This window comes from Epinephelus moara, chromosome 16, assembly GCF_006386435.1.
Source record: "Epinephelus moara isolate mb chromosome 16, YSFRI_EMoa_1.0, whole genome shotgun sequence".
NCBI lineage: Eukaryota > Metazoa > Chordata > Actinopteri > Perciformes > Serranidae > Epinephelus > Epinephelus moara.
Genome location: NC_065521.1, coordinates 32,420,987 through 32,444,960, shown reverse-complemented (window position 1 = coordinate 32,444,960; position 23,974 = coordinate 32,420,987). Strand labels below are relative to the sequence as shown.

Here is a 23,974-nt window from a genome sequence, read left to right as displayed (position 1 = left end):
CACGCAAACGCGGACATGCTTTTAAGCTTTCAGCATCAATCATCTGACATGTACAATGAGAACATGAGTTTGTGTGTCATGGACCTCTGGCATGTGCTGCTGTTGACATTGCTGGCCATGTTCTCTGCAGCCCACCTGTATTGTAAATCACTGCCAAGTCCACAAAAGAAAAGACATATGAGCCTTGATTAGTGGCGGAGCACTGCCGTATGATGCCTCCAGACGTGTTGAGAGTTGCCCTTTTTGGTTGTTATTCTAGCTTCATATTTTCAAAGGGTGTGATGTCACCGGTTTTGGATTTGGACAACGGCAAGCATCTGGTGTTAATGCTAGTCTAATAGAAAGAGATAATGACAGGCCTGGAACAGGGAGATGCTCCTCAGCCACCTTTCAAGTGTATATTTTAGATATCCATTGTGAAAACGCGATAAATCAACTTCGCTAATTATTGCACAGCTGAATGGAACAAGTTGCGATACAGTCTTAATTAGAAGGTCTGTCAAAGAGGCAGGAAGAGACCTGGTTAGGCTCGGATAGGGCTCGGCTGAAATAGTTCATCATTGTTTTCAGCCCCAATAGTTATTTTGGTGAAACAGTCCCACACAATCCCTCCAAAGTCATTTCATCCACTAAATCCTGTGTAAACATGAACTGTATGTATTTTAACTCTGTATACATTCCACATTCTGGATGGACACATGGAGCAAATTTGTGCAATGCTCATGACGGGTGAACAGATTCCTCCTGGAGAAAATGAAAAGGAGGCAAAAGAAGGAGGATGAACAATTATGCCCTCTGTCTTTTAATGTACATTCAGGCATGTTCAAAGGGACTTGTTTAACTGCTGGCACAGATACTGTAGCTATGTATCAAAGAGCCATTGTGCCTTTCAAGGTTTCGGATTTTCAACTTTCTAAACCTTTAAATTATGCACAGTGCAGCAGTCACTTGCTCTATTCGGAATAGTTGCTTTGGTCTTATTATGGATAGGTAAGGCAAGGAGAGGTTTTTCAACAAAAATAAAGCGGATGTCGAAGTAGAAATGCGAGAATGACCTTGGGCTCTCTCAGATGTCTGTGCCGAGCTTCATGCTATTTAGAATTGCAATAAGGTTTTTGCTTGGTCTCTCCTCTGTGTGACCTACACCCTCATTTAAGGTTTATGTTGGAGCAGACCATGGTATGAGAGACCAATTAAAGCCTTTAGAAGATTGTTCACATCCGTTTTAGCCACGATAGTGTGGCTCTAGGGACGGCAATGTCAATCTGTCCGTGCCTGTCGATCAGTCGGCCCACCACTTTTATCTAGACTGAAATATCTCAGTAAATATATGGTGGATTTCAATTAAATTTTGAACAGATGTTCGTGATTTCCTACTGACCTTGGTGATCCCCTGACCTTCTCTCATGTGCTACCAGAAGGTTTTCATTTGTTGTTTTGGTGAACTGTCTTGACAAATATTGGATGGACCTGAGGTGCCACTTGTTGCTATGCAACCAGTAGTTTTCGACAAGTTGTCATCCCTAACCTGACAAATGCTCTCCTAGCAGTCTCCTAGTAGTGTAATAAATGGAAGCTGTTGAAAGTGAAAGTATTGAGAGTACCTTGAACAACATTGATCTCTTGCAATCATCACACCACTTCTTTACATACAGCAAACGAACAAAAATATACTACGAACGACAGCAGCACTCAGGGAGCCTGATTGAGCCTAGGAAACGGTTTACTGTTGCCTTTAAAAAGTGGTTGGAGTTGTGCAAAGTTTGCATCGTGTTTAGTTAGAAAGAAGTGTGATACCTAGACATGCTGTAAATGAGCGAAACATCAGATTGTTTCAGTTCGTCCTAGTGAAGATGTGTTAACCTGCTTCGTGCATCAGGGAGCAGGCGAAGCAACTTGTCTTTTGCTTAAAAAGCTGCTCGCCCAAGTTGGTTCAAAGTATGGGCATGATGGGACAATCATCATGCCAATCAGTCAAAGTGTTTTTAGCCCTGAATATCACCTCCTCCAAGCTGGATGTGTTGCGAACAAGCAAGTAAGCAACCAACAGATTGTTTCAGTGTTTCCCAGTGAAGATGTCCTAATTTGCTCTGTGCATCAGTGAACAGGCTAAGCAATGTGTTGCTTGTTTAAAAATAACGCTCACCCTTGCTCTATTTTGGCAAAGCTTTGCACACCTTCAAAGCTATTTTCAGAGCAACAGCAAGCCTTTGCTCAGGACTCGACAGGCTCCCTAAATGTCGTTGTCACTCGTCAACACTTTATTGCGCTCCGTCCGTTTGCTCACTCAAGGTCAAAATGTTTAATTTGTCCAATGCTTTGGTTTATGACTAAATACATGGAAAACTAATATGGTCTTTTGAGAAAGCAGTGGTCAAAATTGAACATCAAACATACTAGGACCATCTTGCAATGGGATTACACCGGCTGCGGGGCGACAGTGCCTCAGCCCATAGGAACTTGGGTTGGGAATCGAAGGGTTGCCCGTTCAAGTCTCTGTTCTGACCAAATATGGAGTGTGGATTGCTAGCTGGAGAGGTTCCAGTTTGCCTCCTGGGCACTATTAAGGTACCCTTGAATAAGGCACCGAACCCCCAACTCCTTAGGGCGCCTGTCCATTGGCAGTCCCCTCACTCTGACACCTCTCCATTTATTGCATATAGGTATAGGTCCTGTTTGTGCATGTGTGTGTATTTCAGGCCTGTGTGTATATGAAAATAGAGTGAAAAATTGGATTTCCCCTCAAGGATTAATAAAGTATATCTTCTTCTTCTTCTTCTTATACAGTGGGGGGCCAGGGGTGTTGAGTGGAGCAGGCAAGGGCCCCTCTAACCCTCAACTTTCAGACTAAACCCATTTTAAAACTTGGCATTTATTTTAATCCTAGCAACACATCTGTTAAGTTTTGTGATTACATCTTGTGGCAACGCCATCGCATTGAAAAAATCTGTCCACAGACCGACAGGCAGAGATAAACACCTGGCAAAGTACTCACAACAGCGTCTGTGTTAGTTCCCACCACAGTAGGTGCCACCAGCACCACATTTTGCCATGATGACTCACACAAACAGATTCACAAAGTGAGAACAATACCAGCCGTTATGACATTGTCGCAGCTGGTAAACTCTCAGTGCTCTGCAAAAAAATTGTGTTTGGTGAATATCCAGAGAAGAAGTATTTTCTGCTGTATGATGTGACTGTTAAGACATGCATGTCATGAGTGTTCAGCAGCGCAGGAGCCCACAAATCAAAGCTGGAATGTGCTGCCCTGTTATTGAAGGAACACGTATACATTTTTTCCTATAAACCGGGAAATGTGTTTTTGCTCTTTCTCTTCCTTGACCCAGTTTGTAATGAAGTGCTAATGTGTTAGTCTTTCACTTTGCTCCAGCTCTGATTAGCCAGGATGTAACAGAAAAGGACAATTTTACTCTGAAGGTAATTTTATAGAGTTTTGGGTTACATACTTCTCTCTGCCAATGAAAGTAAGAGTGGAGTCGAGGAGTCTGAAAAGAAAAACACAGATTGTACTTGCTATTCTCAGTGTGTAGTCTACACTCTAAGTCTATTCCTGAGACAAGTGTTCCACCAAAGATGAAATCCTGTAACTAGGTTTTACAGCATCTCACTAATGGGATTGTATGATGGTAAATGTTAAACATCCTCTTCCAGCTGAATTCACATTGTGACCGTTATTTTATGTGCTTCCTCTGAAACACTGGCTGCACTGAGTGGGATAAATCTGGAACTGGGTGTTTGTGTTTCATTATAGTGTCTGCCAAGGAGCTGGTGAAGACCTGCTGCGAGACAGGGGAGAAATGGGCTTCAGCTAATGGTCACTGCAACAACATGGAGCCTCCCACAAAAGATAGACACTCCATCTGCTGGTAAGGCCATTATTAAACTCCCACTCACATCATTTAGCTTAATTCTTATAATTAAATAGAACACACTGTAAATCATCTTAAATAGTCTTCTGTGGAAAGGTAGCTGACTGTTTAGCCACTTCATTTGACTCAGCAACAAAGAGTGAACATGAAGATGGATTAATGAAGTGACATTATTAAAATGTGCAAAAGATATAATGGCAGAGTCATAATGTGATGTTATGGGTGTTTTCTTGAAAGATCAATCACATTTAAGTTCATTTTTCTTTGCAAACACTTCATGGTCCTTGGACCTTTGACTGGTTGTAAATTATTAAGTTTTCAATTTCGATTTCTTCCCTCTAATTAAATTTACAGAAACTTGAAAACACAGTTCAGTCAGCTCTGTAGCTGCACTTGTGGGAAACACAGCCAACCCACTCATTGTTGCTGTAGGGCCACAGTTGCAGTCCAAACACTCAAACATTCATTTCTCCTTTGTGCTTTTCTCTGCCAGGACTGCCCAACAACAGTGCTGCCGCGGCTCCCTGAGAGAAAGTCGGTGTTTGGCTGGAATGACTGCAGCCAGAGCAGGAAATACGTGTCAAGAGGATGCCAGCGATAAATGTGGGATCGATTCCTACAAGGCAAGTATCTGTGACCAGATAGCCCCGTAAAGGGCAAACACAGTTCACTGGGTTCACAGTCAGACTTAATGACATTGTAAATTTCAAATTAGGCCTAATACAGTCTGAATTAGCAATTGATGAACGCATTAGCCCCAGTAGAATTGAAAACACGTGTAGTCTGTTGCCAGTGAGAGTCTCTCTGCAGTGTTGGAGTAACTTTATTCTCCATATCTCCTCCGAGCATTACTGCTGTGGTGCCAATTCCCTGTTATTCAATTTCCTTATTTAATTTACACAAAATGATTTAGGGCTAATTACAAGCGAAGATTCCCACAGTCCTAAAGCTTTGCTGCCTTCAAAGCAGACCTCAGCAATTGGAAATGTCAGATGTCAATTGTTTAGCCTCTCTGAAATTGTGAAGCATGGACTGATAATTGATGTGGTAAAACAGTAGCAGTGGTAGACACGAGGCTATTGAGGCGGTCAGTGAGGGTCAAGTCACGGTGACTGTGAAACTCCATCATGTTCGCCCTGATTCCCAAAGCCACTTATTTGCCATTTGACCCGCGTGTTGAAGGATAGGCTACTTACTCACCTGCTCAGAGGCCCTTGAGCAGCATGGGGCCGTTATTGACTCTATACTGCAGGACGGCTGTTAGATATTGGCTTTCACCACCTTCCTGTAGGACCCCTGTAGATTTAGTAATATTATGCCGTCTACAAGCACAGTACATCACAGCGGTCATTACTTCTCTTTTATGTTTCGCAATGCCTCTGTGCACTCTAAGTGGTGATCTTGCTGGGAGCTACAGGGAGAAAGACTGTGAGCAAAGGCAGTCGCCCCCAAATTCATCTTTGTAACTATCAAAGTTAACTTCAGCAAGATTAAGAGTCCACAGCCACGCTAGACATGGATTTGTGCTTTGAACTAAATGCTAACATCAGCATGCTAACATCCTCACAATGACACTGTTGGCGAGCTGATGTTTAGCGTGTAATGTTTACCACATTCACCATGGGAGTTTAGCATGTTAGCATGTTCACCTTTGCAAATATGCAGCTGATAATGATGGGAATGTCATTGTAGGTATTTGGTCAAAAACTAAAGTACTGAACAGATTAAAAATTTGAGCTGATGATGACGCTAAAGGAAAAGTTAAAGGCAAGTTGCAACCTCCAGGGCTGAAAATGAAGCCGATGCTGAAGTGCCAAAAAATTACATTCCTTGAATGGCCACTGGCTCCGAAAACAAGTCAATTCCCACAGACCCCCCCATGTTGAAGTGCTCAACTTTACAGCAGAACAACATGTTTACAGCAAGCTGAATTTTTATATAACTCAACCGTTTTTTAAGGCTTAAAGTTACTGATAATCAAGGCTGCGTGCTAGGTGTCACCTCAGCTAATTAATGTAGCTCAATCACCCTCGCTCCTCCCAAGCTCCATCCTCTCGTCCAAATATGGCCACCTTGAGTCACATCTGGCTCCAACAATCCAAGATGGTGATGGCAAAAACCTGAGGCTTCAAAATGGGAGTCCACAAACCAATGGGTGAACTCACAATAGCTATGTCTATTATTTTATACAGTCTATGGTCATGGGATGACCACAGTGCAAATGTGACGGGAATGCATTCAGTAATGGTTGGGTAATTTCACTTGAAACCACAAAAGAAACAATATTCTGATAATAAAGTGCAATCAAACCAAATTAGAAGCCTCATGGTGGCACTAGAGGAAACATATGGGAGTCAGTAATCCTCTGCGGACCACTGTGTCAGCACTAAAATGGCAATCCATGTGATAGTTATCAAGATATTTCAGTCTTGATCAAAGTAGCGGACCAACAGACCGGTATAGCCATCCTCAAAGCCATGCCACTAGTGTGGCTATAAACAAACCTGGCATACATGGACCACTGACTGTAAACGTACAGCAGCTGCTCTACAGAGCTCCATGATCCATGACTACTTGTGTAAAGTCTGACTGTGTGACCTGCAGGAGTGCTGCGACTGCTGCTCTCTGGGGCTGCGTTTCCACCGTGAGGTGCATCGCTGCGAAGCCCACCTGCACCTGGGCTTCCACTGCAGACACGTCTTTCTAAAATGCTGCGAGGGGGAGCAGAGCAGTACGGGGAATCAAGATGGCTGGCAGAGAGTCAGAGAGAGGCCCGCTCTGGACTCCAGTCCACCGCCAAAAAAAGGTACTGTCAACAATTATTTGCACGTACAAACACACACACACTCCAGAATGTGAATGCACTGTGTGCTCCATGCCAAGAAAGGAGATGCTATTGGGCGGGGGCATGTAATACACACCAGTGTGTGGCCAGGGAAAAGCACTGATTTAAACCCAAGACAATACATTTTTGTTAAAAGGAAGCATTGCAGTAAGATTCCACAACCTTGCTGAAAGATGTCACGCCTCATTGGCCTACCAGAACAAAGTATAGCAGCCTAGTTCACCCCTGTGCTGTAATTTTAAGAGATCTATAGTGTCTGCCCGCCAGCCCGCCTGCATTAAATCCTTTTTCAGTGAAGCACTGTGTTGTTGGTAGTATTCTTGTATTGATTTGCTTTGGCTACTACAAGGTGAAAAACCTGTTTGAAGAGTGACCTGCCTTGTGGTCACGGGTGATCGGGTGCTTTTCATTAGGATGTTTTTCTCTTTTATGGTTCATTACTTTTTATTACCACCACATAACAAACATTTTGTTCATTTTATTAAGGATTTGAAGCTGCTGTATAGAAAACATCAGAAATACAGCGAGACATCCTCCATTAACACAACATTTTTTAATCATAACATTATATAAACATCTACGTGATGCATTTATGAACCTGTATTGATGCATTTTGTGCATCTTGTTGAGATGCATTTCTATTTTTAAGAGCCAGTCTAGGCAATGAAACAGACAGGCAGTTATCATGTACTGTTATTATGTTTTCCGACGAAAAGTAATGCACCAAAATTTGTACATAACCTTGGGTTTACTGGACCTTATACTGGGCGGCACGGTGATGTAGTGGTTAGCGCTGTCACCTCACAGCAGTTCGATCCTAGGAGGGAGCCCTTCTGTGCGGAGTTTGCATGTTCTCCCTGTGTCAGCATGGATTTTCTCCAGGTACTCCAGCTTCCTCCCACCGCCCAAAGACATGCAGGTTGGGGATAGGTTAATTGATTAATCTAAATTGCCCATAGGTGTGAATGTGATTGTGTCAGCTCTGCGATAGTCTGGCGACCCGTCCAGGGTGTACCCTGCCTCTCGCCCAATGTCAGCTGGGATAGGCTCCAGCTGCCCCCCCCCCCCCCACCACAATACACTAATCCATGTAAAACCAAGATGGCAGCCATCTCTGCAAAGTCAGTCTGCAGCTGATCTTGACACAAACGTGGACAAGGTGCAAAGCCTGATCACATATTGTGGTTGATTTATAATGTTTGTAGTTTGATATGGCAACAAACTTGACCAGTTTTTCCCAAGACACTGTTAATTAGAATGTACTTGTTTGAAGACATTGGGTTTTTATCATCAGCTCATTGAAGGACACTGGGACTTTGTCTTCGTCTAGACTATTGTCTCGTTTGAAGACTTTGGGACTTCATTGTCGTCTCATTTGAGGATTTTGGGACTTTATTATTGTTGACAGTGTTTAGCTTTCTATACTTATCAGGTCCAACTTATCCCAAATAGCTAGGAGAAATCAAAACTGCATACCAAACAAAAGTTCGGGTCTCAGGAGGATATCCAACATAATCATGAGCCAGTAATTCACGTATAATTCACATATTTGGAAACGCTGCAATCATGTGACCAATGTGCTGACAGGAGTAATGAATCAAAATGGAAGCCCTCCAGTAAAGAGGCAGGTTGGGGTGGTAGAAAGGTTACGAAACATGAAACTTCCCTCAGGACTTTCCCCAGGGGACTGCGGTTTGGGACTGTGTGAACTGTTTCTTTACCTAAGCGTAACCGCAGTTCTTTAATGGCTTAAACCTGACATCTGTAACTTTATTTTAAGTATGTAATGTCATTCATGTATCCGAATGTCAACTGTAGGATATCATACTAACCATTGCGTGAGGATAGGATAGACACCTATGGATCTAAGCAGAAGGATTGCAAGCTCCTTTAGGTTATGAATAATGTGCTAATGTGGCAGTGATTGGTGCTGTGTATTTATCCCTGCAGAAATAACCGTTATAATAAAAACTAAGAAAAGAAATCCTCCCTATTGTTGTGGCCATCATGTCTTTGCTGTAATTATTATCATTGAGGTGTTCTCCTTTAGGGAACGCTATAAAACCATGTTAAACTGTTTAATGCAGTGATTTATTTCATACAGAGTAACAACCGCTCTCTCCAGCAGTATCCGACAGCCCGTACCCAAAAGAGGCCTTCTCCATTGCCGATGAGCGGGGTGGGGAGAATGCAGTGGAGGGTCCCGTTGAGGTGGAGGACATGGATGAGTGCCTGATATATGAGGGCAACATCTGCCACCACAGATGTGTCAACACGCCGGGCTCTTACCGGTGCGAGTGCTTCCCGGGATACGTGCTGCAAGAGGACGCTTTCACATGTGTGCAAGGTAAAGCCAAGACTGCTAATCTTTTTTTGTCACACAGTGCTGGCAGACATTTTAAGTGATGCCAGTACACAGGAAAGCGGTGCCATTTGCTCTTTGAAAATATGATTCACAGTCTGCGTTCCTGTCAGGAAGACCCCATTTGTCGTAATTTGTCTAACATTTGCAGTGTATTATTTTCCTGGTCTCTTTGAGTTCCTTCCTGTCTGCAAGCCCTGATACTGCCTAATAATAGTTATTTTAATCGCACACTAACATCCCTTTCCTGGACTGACAGCAATGCTCAACTAATCTGCAAAAAAGCTTTTCAGCTGAAGAAGAAAGAGGCATTTTCACTATTTGAAAAACACTCTTTGCACAAGCTGAGGGTTCGCTCAGATGTACAGTTAAGAAGTGTTTTCAGGTAAAGTTGTCTGCAGTGTTCCAGACTTTAATCAACACTGGCTTTCGCCAACACAAGCCTGTCTCAACAGGATACTAATGCCAGAGCTCTCAGCAAATTACAGTGAGGGATGAGGCTCACTAATAAAACCAAATGTTTGTCTTCAGGCAATGTTTTTTCCTGTCTCACCTTCACGGCATTTACAACTTTCATCTGTAGCTGCTATCCTCATATCGTCAGATGAAGACGCAGGAATTGCACAAAGCTTAAGCCTCTAACTAAGGCAGCAGTAGATTGAGAGGTGGAATCCTTGATTACAGTGTAATTCATCACCCCTGTGATGGGATTATTCATGTTTCTGCAGAGACGGTGGACGAGGAGAACAGACTGAAGGAGGATGACAGAGCAGCAGCGGAGCCCACTTCACCGCTTCCGCCCCCCACCCAGCCCACTGTCCCACTCAACCCCTGTGAAGGTTAGAAACACACAGCTTAATGAGAGGAGAGGGAGCTGCAGGCGTGACAGCCCACGAGCAGCACTTTCATTCATCCTTACATCTTAATGGGAAACTGGAGCAGGCATCTTGATGCAGTCGAATATGTTTAGAGGAGAAGCCGGCGCCGGGTGCTATAGATTGACATGTTATTATGTCAAGCTCACCCTTTCCGTGAAATGTAATTGTGCCGCAAATGTCAAACACAAGCAGCGAGATGGTATCAAAGGTTAGTTTGTTTTCAGCATGGAGTTCTCCATATCATAATCTGCACAGGGTCACTTTTTGTTTGTCATGTTTGGTTGCCATGACACCAGGGTGGAGGTCTACCACACTGCAGGCCAAAAGTAGGAAATACAATATGACCAGGTCAGGGATCAACCTGGAAAAAGGAAATGAGCAAACGGCAATACAGTCAATAATGTTCTGTCTCCCACCCAGAGACACAAAGCTCTCCTCTGTTTCACCCTAAATGTTGTTGCGTGTAGTGGCAATGCAGCATGTTTCATTTGACCTCACTGTACGGTATTATTTTCAGGAAACGGCCCATGTGAGCAACACTGCACCTCAGTGGGCGGAAGGCCACAATGCTCCTGTTTCCCAGGATTCTCCCTTACATCTGATGGACGCTCCTGCGAGGGTAAGGAACCAAAACTTGGTTATAATGCTGAAAACATTTTCTCACCTCACAGCAGGGGTAGCATGTGGAAATTTTGTGCAATCATAGAGGTGAAAAATGGCTCGCAATTTCAGCCCTCATTTCAGTCGCCTGTCTCAGCCAGAGGGGTTCCAGCCGAGGAGAGTTTCTTGGCACGACTGTCCGCCGCTGATTTGTCTTTTTTCTCTAATCAGCGCCTCTAGATGTGCAGAGGAGATACAGCCCTAATCCCCTTCACTCTCCACAATACACTGTGATGCAGAAAAATAAAATATATAAATGGGAGACGTTTCTTTTCATCTTGTTCCTGAACTGAGTCTCCATACCAGAGGGATCATCCCAGCGATCCATGTATTATCACGACGTATCTCACCAACTGCATCCCATATGTACTCTTTATTTCCACTCAGAATGGAGGCTGACTGTGTTTTATTACAATACTGATCAGCTCTATGTGTCTAAGCTGTCTCCCCACGGATATATCTTTAAGTTAAGCCATAACCTGTCTCCTGCGTGACAGCCGCAAACTGTGGCAGTGACACACAGAGTACTTCAGTGTGGTGACAAATTTCTCATTGTGTGGAGGTTATACCCAGTGGCCTTGCCCCTAATCTTTCTCCCAGAGGAGGGTCCGACCTGTCTCTTTAATCCGCTTCTAACTGCAGACTGCTACACACAGACCACAGCTCTGTATTTTTGTACATCTCCGTCTTCTACTGTGCACTTTTCATTATTTATTCTCTTTCTTCACACCAGCACTTTTGTCTTTTATTTGTTTTTTTAAACATCCAGACATAAATGAGTGTTTGTCCGTGAGAGCCTGCCAGTTGAATGAGCGCTGCGTGAATACTGCAGGGAGTTACATCTGTCAGAGACCGATCACATGTCCCCCGGGATACCAGATCAACAATGGCATTTGCAAAGGTACTGTATGCCTTTTCACTATCAAAGTGTTCACGTCCATCATAACACTGTGAATATGTTGTAAATACCAGCAGGAGAGCATTTGTATTACTGCATGTTCACAATGTAAGGAAAGCACATTGTTCAGGCAAACAATCACTTTTCACCACCCCTGAGAGTAAGAATCAAAAATGAGATTTTTTTTTAATTCTTCCCATCTACTGATTATGCAATTTCACATGTGAGCACACAGACAAGAGGGAGTAATATGAAACGTTACTCCAGAGGGCGATTTCCATAGTATTTTCATGGTGTTAATTCTCAAGATGAAGAGCTGCTTGACTTGTCTTCGTGGGTGGCGCTCAACTTTGAGATGCAATAGTAAACCTCCCGATACGTCTCATTATTTCCATGCGCCATAAATTGAGCCTGTGCAGAGGTCTCATTCATAAAGCAGCAGCAGCAGCAGCAGTGTTCAGGAAGAGGGACCCCTAAGATGAGTCTTAGATGTGCTGGAAATGCTGTTTGCTGCTGCAGATGGCTTTCATCGGGCTCAAGGAGACTCAGCTAATCTGCAGCTCCTTGTGAACTTAAAGAATATTCAATCAGGCAAAATGAGCATTTAACTAGAATGTATGTTTAAGGGTAAGGCTCCAAACAGCTGCCACTTCAGGGAGTGGGAAAAAATGTCTTTGTGCTGCGCTACCTATTCCCTATTCTTGGCTTACTGAGACACTGTAATGAAACTTCTCTTGCCCCCTGAAGCAAAATCACTGCACAGGGAGAAACTGAATTGTGTCCCTCTCCCTTCTCTGAACAGAATGACGCAGCTAAGACCAAGAATTAATTGTGCGATCCTCCATTAATATTCACTGTCCTCCTAACTCAGCCAAATAAATCCCACCCTTTCTTTTCGGTGTCAAAGGAGATGTCATACACATATTACCCAAATCAGTGCAACTTCCTCATTCCAGTTATAGCAGTGTCTTATTTCAGATCTTGGCACATAATCATCAAATTTAGACTTTTCCCCCATCAAATAGGAATTGCTAGTAGCTAAAGGGGCGCACACAACTGACTCAGTAGTTCATGGTAACATTACACTTCCTGTTTACATTATCTAAAGCATAGTGAGGGGATAAGGGCCAAAACTTATATTATAAACTTAAGTTATGAATCTACGAAAAAAGGCCTTTTTATATTTTACACAATCAGTAGATTTCTGACAGCACTAGAGAATGACCTGTCCTCATGGTTGTTATATCCCTGTTATATAATAATGATATACTAATATTCTAATCCGTGCAGTCATATTTCATTTCATAAATATGAAAGAGGCACACATGACCAAGCATCTACAGTGGCTCTTTGAGGCTGCACTTAAAGGAGCTCTATGTAATACTTATAGCATTAACCTTTTGAAATCTGGAGTGACATAACTTTTCTTGTGCAGCTTTCACACGCCTTTCGCAAGTATTTAAGCCTTTGAACCTTGAAGTAAATCGGTGCAGTTTCTTTTAAAAACATGGGGGAGAAGGCAATGAGCAACTTGCCAAAAAATGTCTCACAAATTGCAAAAGCTTAATAGATTTAGAAAATTATTTTTGAAAAGGCTGGGGAAAAAAAGAAAAAAGCTGGGGGAAAATTTATTTTTAATTATTATTATTATATATTTAAAATTATGGTAGAAAATTATTATAATTTTTTTTTTTAATCCATTTTTTATTTTTTTTATTTTATTTTTTACTAATTTTCTTGTTTTTAATTTTCTCTTTTTTACTAATTTCTTGCTAATTTCTTGGGGTCATTTCTTCTTTCGGTGCTCATTGCCTTATTCCCATGTTTTTTTTTGTTTTTTTTTTAAGAAAGCAAGCCAATTTGCTCAGGTTTTAAAGGGTTAATATAGCAGCAAACATTTGCCATGTAAAGAAAAAGTGGATTGATGGCGTCTTGAGCAGAGAAGGAGGTAATGCTACCTCTGTGTGTTGTAAACCAAGAGACACTGTTTGTTGTTGTGATAGATGGTCCAACAGCATGTGCATGTTAGTGGATGTGACTCTCTTGTGTGCATCCCAGTGGTTAGCTGATCACCAACCTTATGCAGTGCGTTGCCACTTGGGATGGCAGCAGCATGGAAGCATAGTGCCCACCCTCCAGTACACCCCCAGTTAACATTGTTAGCTCTATCGTCACTGACATTGTTAGCACTGTTTGCTGTGTTTGCACCGTTAGCGGCTAGCCACCGGCCCAGCTGCCTTCATGTAGAGAGCCATGTGAGCCTCTGTATCATTGAGACACTCTGAATATCATATAGAGCTCTTTTAGGTTAACGCCAGCATCACAACATCACAATCACACTGCCATGCTGCTGATATTTAGCAGGTATAATGTTCACCCTCTTTTTAGTTTGTTAGCATGCAAACGCTTGGTAATCAGCACTAAACACAGCTGTGGTTGATGGGAATGTCATTAGTCTTGCAGGTGTTTAGTCATTAGCTGAAAATATTAGACAAATTAAACATTTGACTCAATGAAGGCACGAGATGAAAGGTCAGAGGATCCCCAAAGTTATTACAATTCGTCCTGGGGGGGAGATGAATGTCATGGCAGTCACTCAAAATCACATCTCAGGTGGGGGATGTGCGAGAGGAAAATTTAGGGGATCACCAAAGCTACAAAGTCATAAATCCCTGCAATTTGATAGCAATCCATCCAATAACTGTTTGCGTATTTTAATCTGGATCGAAGTGGTAGATCGACCAAGCGATCAACAGAGCAGCATTGCCCTGCACAGAGCCTGGCTAAAAACCCAGACCATTTAAAATTGCCCAAGTCTTTTGTATTCATAAAATGTATCCTTGCACATGCATGGTATCTTGATGGCGTTTCAGCCATACATATTCTGGATAAAACAATATATCACACGCCCCGCTAACGCATGCACTGACTGTGCCATGAGCCTGTAAATAAAGGGAGCAGAAACAGTGGAAAAACACAGGGTTAAATTTTCAGGAGGTCATGGCCAATCTCTCACACATTTATCCTGCTTCCTGGCTTTTCTCTCTCTGTCTCCGTCGGTGTCGGACTCACTCAGCTCCTGCCGACTCTGCCAGGCTTGTGACAGCAGCAAGATGCTCAATCACGATCTGCTGTTTAGAGACCTACCCTATATCAGCAGGGCTGCTCGCCAGAGCTGTTTGAGGCCTCTGTACAGCAATTACGGGGGTAAAATCATGCAGGCCTGCTTGAAAATATAAGACACTCATGCATTATGCACACACACACACACACACACATACACACACACACACACACATGCACCACATTTTGTGTTCCTTTGAGATTTTGATTTCCCCCCAGCTTTGGTTCATACTACGGCAGCAGATGTGGAAGGCTGATTGACAGGAGGTGAATCCCTCAGTAGACAGGTGTTAGTGGACTCTGGGGAGGAATATTCTGCAGTGCTCATTCACACTCTGCACATGAGGGCTACTGCATGTGACTCCTGCTGCTTTCACTCATTAGATAAATCCATCTTACCGAAATAATAACTGTCATTGAGGCCATTTTGGTTATAACAAGAGTAATTAGCATAGATAAGAATTCTGAGTTGTAATACAATTATTTTGCTCTTGATTAACTTGTAGGGTATTGACAGGGAGAGCTTTATGATAGATGAGTATCTGCACAGTCTGCCATTTAACCACAGTGCCATCCAGTGGCGAAATGTGGCATTACACACATGTATCACAGCATGCACTGTAGTTAACACGTTGTGGATTATTAGACTGAGACTAATAACATTTGATTTGTGCTTATTTGCAATTAATCATGTGTTCAGTCCTTGTTCATTCATTCTCATTTATTGATCTCCATCCTCAGACATCAATGAGTGTGTGCAGGGGACCCATAACTGTGGGCTCGGCTTTGAGTGTGTGAACACGGAGGGCTCGTTCAGGTGCAACCCCAGACCTCAATGTCCTGTGGGCTATAACCAGGACGCACAGGGCATGTGTGTAGGTAAGAGAAATCACTTCCTTACTGTGATGGTTACGTAATTGCTTTTCCAATTACATCGAGGTCTGCAAAAGTCTTGGGCAAACGATTTAGGGCATGTATGCAGGTTTTCATTCAGTTACTTTTTTTTCCCCTCATTTAATTGTGCTTATGGAGGAAATAAACTGATGAAGTTTTTTTTGGTGTCATTGAATATGGATTAAATTGTATATAACAAGCCAACAAGGCCTTGTTTTCAGTGGGCGGCTAGATGGAGTCACAGAAAATTTGACTGGCACACCAAAAAAACAAAAGTTACAACTGAATTCTGTCTGAATTTCAGGAATTTGATTGTGCTGTTGAAGCATATAGGCTAGTAAAAGCTGTATCAGTATGAGAGTTAAGGAAACTGATACTGATATGCTTTGTTTTTTTGCATTTTACAGTTGCATAGACCTATATCGGCACATTTTGAGTCCCAGAACAGTCCTGCTTTAATGTGTGATGTATCCATACATGTTACGCAATTCATTGTTCTCCAAATAGACTGTTGTCCTTTTCCTTAATTTTAAGGACTACATTGATTGTCAGGAACATAACATTTACTGGGAACAAGCCCTCTCTAGTTTAGCTGAGACTCGAGGGTACCAATAGAACCCATTTTCATTCCTTGAGGTGAGAGTTCAAGGGACCTATTTGAAAACAGCCATGCCAGTTATTCCTTCACCAAAATTTAGCCTAGATTTGTAGCATCATTTAGCCCCTTTCCTGACAAGCTATGCAGACATGGTTGGTACCAATGGATACCTAAGGTTGTCCTGTTTCATGCGATACCACTACCTTTGTGCTAGCATGAAAAATGAGCATACCACAGCCTCTTCAATACCGTAAAGTCAGCCTTGAATTATTTTCACCAGGAGGGCCAGTAGTAGGGGGGCGCCATTGTATAAGGGAGGCCATGACCCCCCTGGCCCCCCTCACTGCTTGTTTTATATAACATTTAGTATTGTTTTTGTTTTTTGAGATTCCAATCTTGTTCCCAAGCACAAGTGATTGAACCAAGTCAAGTATGAAATTTCCCCACAGGTGAATCATAGTCTGCTGTTGCACGCCGTGCAGGTGAATCAGTGAGGCTGCAGTGACAGAGGGGTTAAAAGCCACACAGACAGGAGATCAGACAGGTTGCTGTTAGGGGCTGCGGAGGGGTGGATAAAAGCCAATCCTCTGTCCTCCTCCAGTACAAACTGATGCTGTGGAATTAGCCCCCAGGGGCAGGAACTGGGGCATGTCGAGGCAGCCGACGCCCCTGTGAAAAGGAGTGTAAAAGAAATGCTCGGAGAAATGAGAAAATCGAGAAAATGTCAGACACGCACAACAAAGCTATCCGAGGGAATGCGACTGTGTGATGTGTGTTTGCTTTGATATCACGGTGTGGCTAAAGAGCTGCCCTCTGGTCTCTCGTGCTCTGCCTTTGTACCTTTGTGTTTTTCTTCTTCTTCTTCTTCTTCTTCTTCTTCTTCTTCTTCTGTCTTTCTTCATCTTCATCTCCCTCCGTCTCTCTTTCTGCAACAGACATTGACGAGTGTGCTGCTTCGCCCCAGCCATGTGGTCTGGCATTTAACTGCGCCAACACTGTGGGATCCTACATGTGCCATAGGAAGATAATTTGCAGCCGTGGTTATCATGCCAGTCCTGATGGCTCCACATGTATCGGTATGATTTGTGGTTTTTACACATGAAGACTGTGTAATCTGATGATTTTATATACAGACCTGAAGACGTTGATGCAATTCAGGCGAGAGAGGCTCCTGGTAAAAACCTCTTGAACAATTTCTGCTGGTTGCAATCTGCATTCCTCACCACTAGATGGCTCTATATCCTACACACTGCTCCTTTAAATTACAAAGAATGATGATATTTTTGAGTGTTTTTTTCCATTGCAGTAAAGAATTAATCTTATTCCACACACTAAGGAGACTGTCAAAATACTAACAACAAACATTCCTTCATGGCAGCTGAATGTCATCTTTGTCATTTTATTGATTTCTCCGTCTCTTTACTATTCATGTGTGTCTTGTAGATGTGGACGAGTGTCAGAGCGGTCTGCATCGATGTGGAGAGGGCCAGCTGTGCCACAATCTGCCTGGCTCATATCGTTGTGAATGCCAGACAGGCTATCAGTATGACTCATTCAGAAGAATGTGTGTAGGTATGTTAGACATCATTCACATCACCATGCAGAGGAAGCGCACATGCTGCACATACAGCAGAACAGAAAGAAAGGTGGAGCTTTGTACATTTTGTCTTTTCTCCCTTGTCCCTCAGTTTCACGCTCGTTCTCTTCCCTCCTTCCCTTCCTCTCGCTCTTCATCATTTTCGCACTACTGTACAGCCACCCCTCTTCTTTGTCTGCCTCTTCTGCTGCTCCTGTTTATTATTCTGCGGTGGGAGAGCTGCTGCTGTATGCCAGCCTCTGCTGCTGGCTCCTGCAGTAGCCACTGGGCCGATCACGTCTCCTGCTGCAGAGGACCCTCGTTCTGCCCCTGCCGCCGCTGCTGCTGCTGCTCCCTGTTTGTGATTCACTATGTTGTGACTCTCATAATAATGGACTCTGCTCAAGTGTTTAGACTATCAGCAAGCAGCTGGTCCCCTCACATCACACTCTCGTTGACATGCACTCAAACACGCACAGGCATGCAAACGTATACGCCGTCGTGCAGGGCAACGGACCAGCTCATGCTCGGTTGCACGCGTGCCCTCGCACATATGGGTGCATACACACAAATGCAATACACACTTACAGCGGTGTGATGACACTGCTTCTTCCTCTCAGATGTAAATGAGTGCTGGCGCTACCCAGGCCGCCTGTGTGCCCAGACCTGCGAGAACACCCCAGGCTCCTATGAATGCTCGTGTACAACTGGCTTCCGCTTATCCGGCGATGGAAAGAACTGTGAAGGTGTGTGTGTATGATTGTCTGCCTGGGTGTGTGTGCATCCATGTGTACATGTCGATGCTTGCGGTTGTATGTTTTTGTGAATCTGCGCGTGAAAATATGCCTGTGTGTGTGTGTGTTTGTTGGTGTGCCAGGTTTGTGTGTGTGTGTGCAGATTCCTAGACTGAGCTGATATTAAAGCTGGCCACTGTACAGCAGCATATTGCTGAAGAGGGATGGCAGCGAGGGGTGTTAGTGTTGCACTGTATATCATGCCATGCCTTAAAGCACAAACCAGTAAAAACATAATTGGCTTAATAACAACATGGTGTTTATATGTTAGGATAAAAACATTGAGAATCCTTTGATCAAGTTGATTGTGACAGTAATGAGCTCTAACCTCTAATCTCCAGATATGAATGAGTGTTTGGCCAGCCCATGCAGCCAGGAGTGTGCCAACATCTATGGTTCCTACCAGTGCTACTGCAGACAGGGCTACTACCTCCGGGAGGACGGGCACACCTGCGAAGGTGGGGCACACTCTATTACACATCACAAATACCACATTTATACCAAACATATGCTTGGACAAGTTTACGAATCAATCTCACATGATTTATTTCCTCTCTGCCGTTCAGACATCGACGAGTGCTCCCAGAGCATTGGCCATCTGTGTACCTACAAGTGTGTGAACGTTCCTGGCAGTTACCAGTGTGCTTGTCCTGAGTATGGCTACACCATGTCTCCAAATGGGCGCTCTTGCAGAGGTGAACACCCCTCTATGAAACAAAACCAACTCAATGCATGCACTCGCTGTGCTGTAGCTGCTTCACTGCAAGTGCACCTCATTGAGTTCAGCTTGGAAATAGATTTTAAAACAGCTCCGCACCCGTTTAACTCCACATAGAGTGTATAGTTACGGTTATGCTCAGATAAATATAATTGGTACTTTTACAGTGGCTCAGTAATTACACAGGCTGTAAAACTTTATTGGCCTAAAAATCTTGTCGCGCTAATTTGAATTTTTTACCCGAGCAGTTTTTTGTCTCACATGTTTCAGCAATGAGGCCTTTCCTCAAAGTTCAATTGTGCTGTGACGAACGCATTTCCTCGACTGCAGGCAGTAAACCAGCCCTTGTGCATTAACTGTGTGTTTTAGATATCGACGAGTGCGCCACAGGGGCCCATAACTGCTCTCTAGCTGAGACCTGCTACAACATCCAAGGAGGGTATCGTTGCCTTTCTCTCGACTGTCCACCAAACTACCGCAAAGGGACGGACACGTAAGTGATGAAATCGGTTCAAAACCCATTCCGCTGCTCAGTAAGATGCCTCATTGACCTTTCTGTTAGGATTTTGTGATTCATATGAGGCTGGATTATTCTGTAAAGGATAGTTTTTTATTTGAAAGCAAGAAGAGGGAGAGGAGTGAAAGGAAAAGAAAATCAGTAACACTTTCTATAAAGACCACATAGTGCATTATGGGGGCATTCATAGTGAGCTATAAAGCATTTGTAATCCTTTATGACTTCACTCATGAACATGCTTTCTGATGTACTACATTAACAGTCATAAAACATTATAGATGTCACATAACAATGAATTACAAGTTCAGGTAACATATGGCTGACTGTTGGGGCTGATAATACATGACTATCTATACACACTTCCACAGTCAGCTGTTGTAGGAACTCACAATATGCTGCAATAGTACATGCACTATCATAAGTTACCATTGTGTTTTAAGTAAAGCGAAGTATATATTGATGCATCTCTAATAATGCATGCTTCATTATGATGTTTCATTGCTGGTAAAGTGAAGATATTAGACAGTTTAAAAAGAGGCACAAAGAAAGTATCTTCGCAAGGTGCAGAAATGATTAGGAGGGATGTAAAGTGCACTCAGGGTGAGACTGTTGTCTGTATTCTCAATTTGTATCTTTGTATTTGTTTAATACACGGGGTGAAATTGGTTATCAGGTATTAAGAAGTGCAGGTGGTGTGGAGTGTTTTTATGTAGTAGTAGTTTGATTAGTGATGGATGAGTATAGTTTGGGGTTGGAGGTAGGGCTAGACAAGCATGTTGCTTCTTCCTGCTCCTTTTCAGACATGAAATGTTCATTTATGTTTCTCATTTTAAGTCTGTTAATGATTTATTGTTTGTCTCTGTTTTTGTAGATTTTTTCCAACAATATATTTTATTTATTTGTTTTCTAAATGTTTGAATATATAAAATAAATCAAATAAATAAGTATAAAGTGAAGTGTAATGCATTTTCATGCATTTAAAAGAATCTTTGCTGCTTCATAAGTGGTTGTTATGGAAGATGCCAAAATGCTAACACACAGTATAAAGAATAACAAGTAAAATGTGTCTGCTTTAGGAGTGGAACCTTAAGTCATAACCCTATATTATATATACAAAGTAAGAAAAAGACTTCATTATCACTATTGAATAGAAGCAATGACAATGGATGTTCTAACAAACCATTAACAACTGTCTGTATGCAGCCAGTGCTCCAAGTGGGTCAGTACTCACCTCTCACTTCTGTGTTTTACTCCTCATTGTATCATGACTTTTTCTTGCCCACTGCCACTTCTCTCAAGCTGCTGGTACTCTTCTCTGCCCTCTCCATATCTAGTTCTCTGGGTGATTCATAATGGCCCTAAATAAACTGCATTACCCAGAGGACACTGGGGGGCACTACATGGGCCACTCAGGGAGCAGTACTTGATGCTCACCTGTTCCCATTCTTGTCTCGTAAATTGCACCCATGTTGGCGGCCAGTCTTTGTCACTTAACATTATTATAATGCTGGCCGTGCTCCAGAGGGGGAAGAGGACGCGGACAGAGTGGGAGTTAAATCCTGTGTCACTAAATGCAAGCTAATGTTCGTGCCACTCCCACCGCCCACCCCTGCTTGATAAACATGCCAACATGTGAACAAGGGGAGTACCAGCACTTATGTTCTTTCACCCCAAGCACTGCATGCAGCCACTGCAATGTGTGAACCCATTATGAACCCCTTCACACATACACACACACACTCATTATAAGTCATATCTATACTGTGTGCATTATGTGTGTGTTTTAAGCACAGTCATAATCATTATGAATGCATTATAATTCACTATGAATGCCCCCATGATGCACTGTAAATATGGTCTTCATATCTCTGAAAAATATATTCTGAAGTATACCAGGACTTTATATGTCTCATGTTGAGCACGCTGAAATGCCTTGGTGCTCTACAAATAAAGTTTTCCTTCTCTGTGTCCCTTGTAGGCGCTGTGAGCGGATCAGCTGTCCCAACTACCTGGACTGTCAAAACTCCCCTCTGAGAATCACCTACTACTACCTCAGCTTCCAGTCCAACATCGTCGTCCCTGCTCAGATCTTCCGCATCGGACCCTCCCCCGCCTACTCGGGAGACAACGTCATCGTGACCATCACGCAGGGAAATGAGGAAAACTACTTCAGCACCCGGAAGCTGAACGCCTACACGGGCGCTGTGTACTTAAATCGACAGGTCGAGGGTCCCAGGGATTTCTCGATCACTGTGGAGATGAAGCTTTGGAGACAGGGGACGTTTACCACTTTCCAGGCCAGGATCTTCGTCTTCATCACGGCCAACTCACTCTAACAGTGAGAGACGTGCTGTGGCCACCATGGACCTTTTCCGTTAACACTATTTAACAATGTTATAAAGTATACCACTGTCTGTCATGATTGGTTTGAGTAGTTAATCTCGCTTGTGTCCAGTCCAGTCGAAGTTCATTTTAAAGGGACAGTCCACCCCAAAATCAAATATACATATCTTTCCTCTTACCTGTGGTGCTGTTTATCAGCCTAGATTGTTTTGGTGTTAGTTGCTGAGTGTTGGAGATATCAGCTGTAGAGATGTCTGTAATGGAACTAGATGGCACTCAGCTTGTGGTGCTCAAAGTGCCGAAAAAATACATTTGAAAAACTCAACAGCAATGTGTCTTTCCAGAAATCATGACTCAGTTACTCAAGATAATCCGCAGACCTTGTTGTGAGCAGTTTCCCATAGGGACTACTTTCTTTCTACAGAGCTCACACAACAACCTCTGCTCTGAAAAAAGTGTGCATCTACTCATGGACGAGAGGCTTGTGCTCTTGACAGCCCGAGATATTAACATTAATGGCATCCCACTTAGCTTAGCTGTAATTTTAGCTAGCTCAGTGGTGCTAGATGAGCTAGCAGAGGATGCACACCTCCTTCCACGCAAAAAATAGTCCCTACATGAAATTGCTCACAACAAGGTCTGTGGATTATCTTGAGTATCCGATCATGATTTTTGGAAAGAGACATTGCTGTTGTGGTTTTCAAATGTATTTTTTTTTTGGCACTTTGAGCACCACAAGCCGAGTGCCATCTAGATCCATTATATTTGAGAAAAGGTAGACATGTCTAAGACTCAACAACTCACACCAAATTAATGTATTTTGATAAATAGCACTACAGGTAAGAGGAATATGTATATGTATACTTGATTCCGGGGTGAACTGTCCCTTTAAAGCATTGCTGTAAAAGTAGTGGAATATTCAAAAAGGCTTTTGAGTCTGTTTTCACCGCGACTGCATGTAATATCAAAATTATCTTTTCTTTTATTACCACTTCTCAGTTGAGTTGTTACTGTACGTCATTAATTTCCACGGTTCAAGAGATCCATGCAAAACACATTCCATATTTTCCAAAACCCATTAAAATCTGAATCCAAACATAATAACACAAACATATTTATTTTACCAGCAGAATGAAACAATTTGCTGATTATCTCGACCAGATGTGAGTAAAGCATTAAAATGATAACTGGCTTCTAGCTTCAGCCCAGCTCTTCTTCTTTTTTGTCATAATGAGAGACTTGTATCCCAGTTTTGTGCTCAAATCATCCTGTTATCAGATGGTGATGTGTAGTTTGATCACTCTGTGGTGAAAGCAGAGACAAAGAGTCTTGTAAGAGTTTGCATCTCGGTGTCGCAACTTTTCTTTTACCCCGCGCTGCTGTTTTTGTTTTGTCCTCAAAGTATTTTATATTATATAATTTTGTATCACTCTATATGCTGTATTTTTGTATCCCTGTAATCAGACGCAGTATTGATGGATGTATTATATTTTTATGCTAGATTCATAAATTGCAAAGTATTTTAGTAAAACATTAAAAAACACAAGTGTAGTTTGGCGAGGACTGGTTAATTTTGTGCACTGTTAGGAGGGATGTTATTTTTAATTATTGATTTAATTATTATTATTATTATTATTATTATTAATTTTTATAACTATTACACTAATTATTTTATTGTATTAATTTTAATTAATTAATTAATTATTTGTTTTTTAATTTGCATTTAAAAAAATATTTGACAGTAATAATGGAGTTATACATCATAAAAAAGAAAGAACAGGAAGAAAAAATAATCAAGAAATATCAAAAATAACAATGAATAATAATAATAATAATAATTATTATTATTTAAAAATAAATATGTTATTTAAATAAATA

At 42.4% G+C, this 23,974-nt stretch overlaps 1 protein-coding gene across 2 annotated transcripts in view; it reads left to right on the top strand.

Moving 5' to 3' along the window:
• The window catches only part of fbln2 (fibulin 2), a 34,212-nt gene extending 10,565 nt beyond the window's left edge, over positions 1–23,647 (top strand). The window contains exons 3-17 of one of the 2 annotated variants that reach the window (XM_050065413.1): positions 3,773–3,887; positions 4,384–4,513; positions 6,495–6,696; positions 8,864–9,082; positions 9,826–9,936; positions 10,493–10,594; positions 11,405–11,536; positions 15,398–15,535; positions 17,084–17,224; positions 17,592–17,720; positions 18,345–18,470; positions 18,860–18,976; positions 19,085–19,213; positions 19,606–19,729; positions 21,732–23,647. In XM_050065413.1, the coding sequence (XP_049921370.1) occupies positions 3,773–3,887; positions 4,384–4,513; positions 6,495–6,696; positions 8,864–9,082; positions 9,826–9,936; positions 10,493–10,594; positions 11,405–11,536; positions 15,398–15,535; positions 17,084–17,224; positions 17,592–17,720; positions 18,345–18,470; positions 18,860–18,976; positions 19,085–19,213; positions 19,606–19,729; positions 21,732–22,089 (2,273 nt within the window). In that variant the 3' untranslated portion in view covers positions 22,090–23,647. Of the gene's footprint in view, positions 1–3,772; positions 3,888–4,383; positions 4,514–6,494; positions 6,697–8,860; positions 9,083–9,825; positions 9,937–10,492; positions 10,595–11,404; positions 11,537–15,397; positions 15,536–17,083; positions 17,225–17,591; positions 17,721–18,344; positions 18,471–18,859; positions 18,977–19,084; positions 19,214–19,605; positions 19,730–21,731 lie in introns of both variants that reach the window. The other variant, XM_050065412.1, reaches the window with a different exon arrangement.
• The last annotated feature ends 327 nt before the right edge of the window (positions 23,648–23,974 follow it).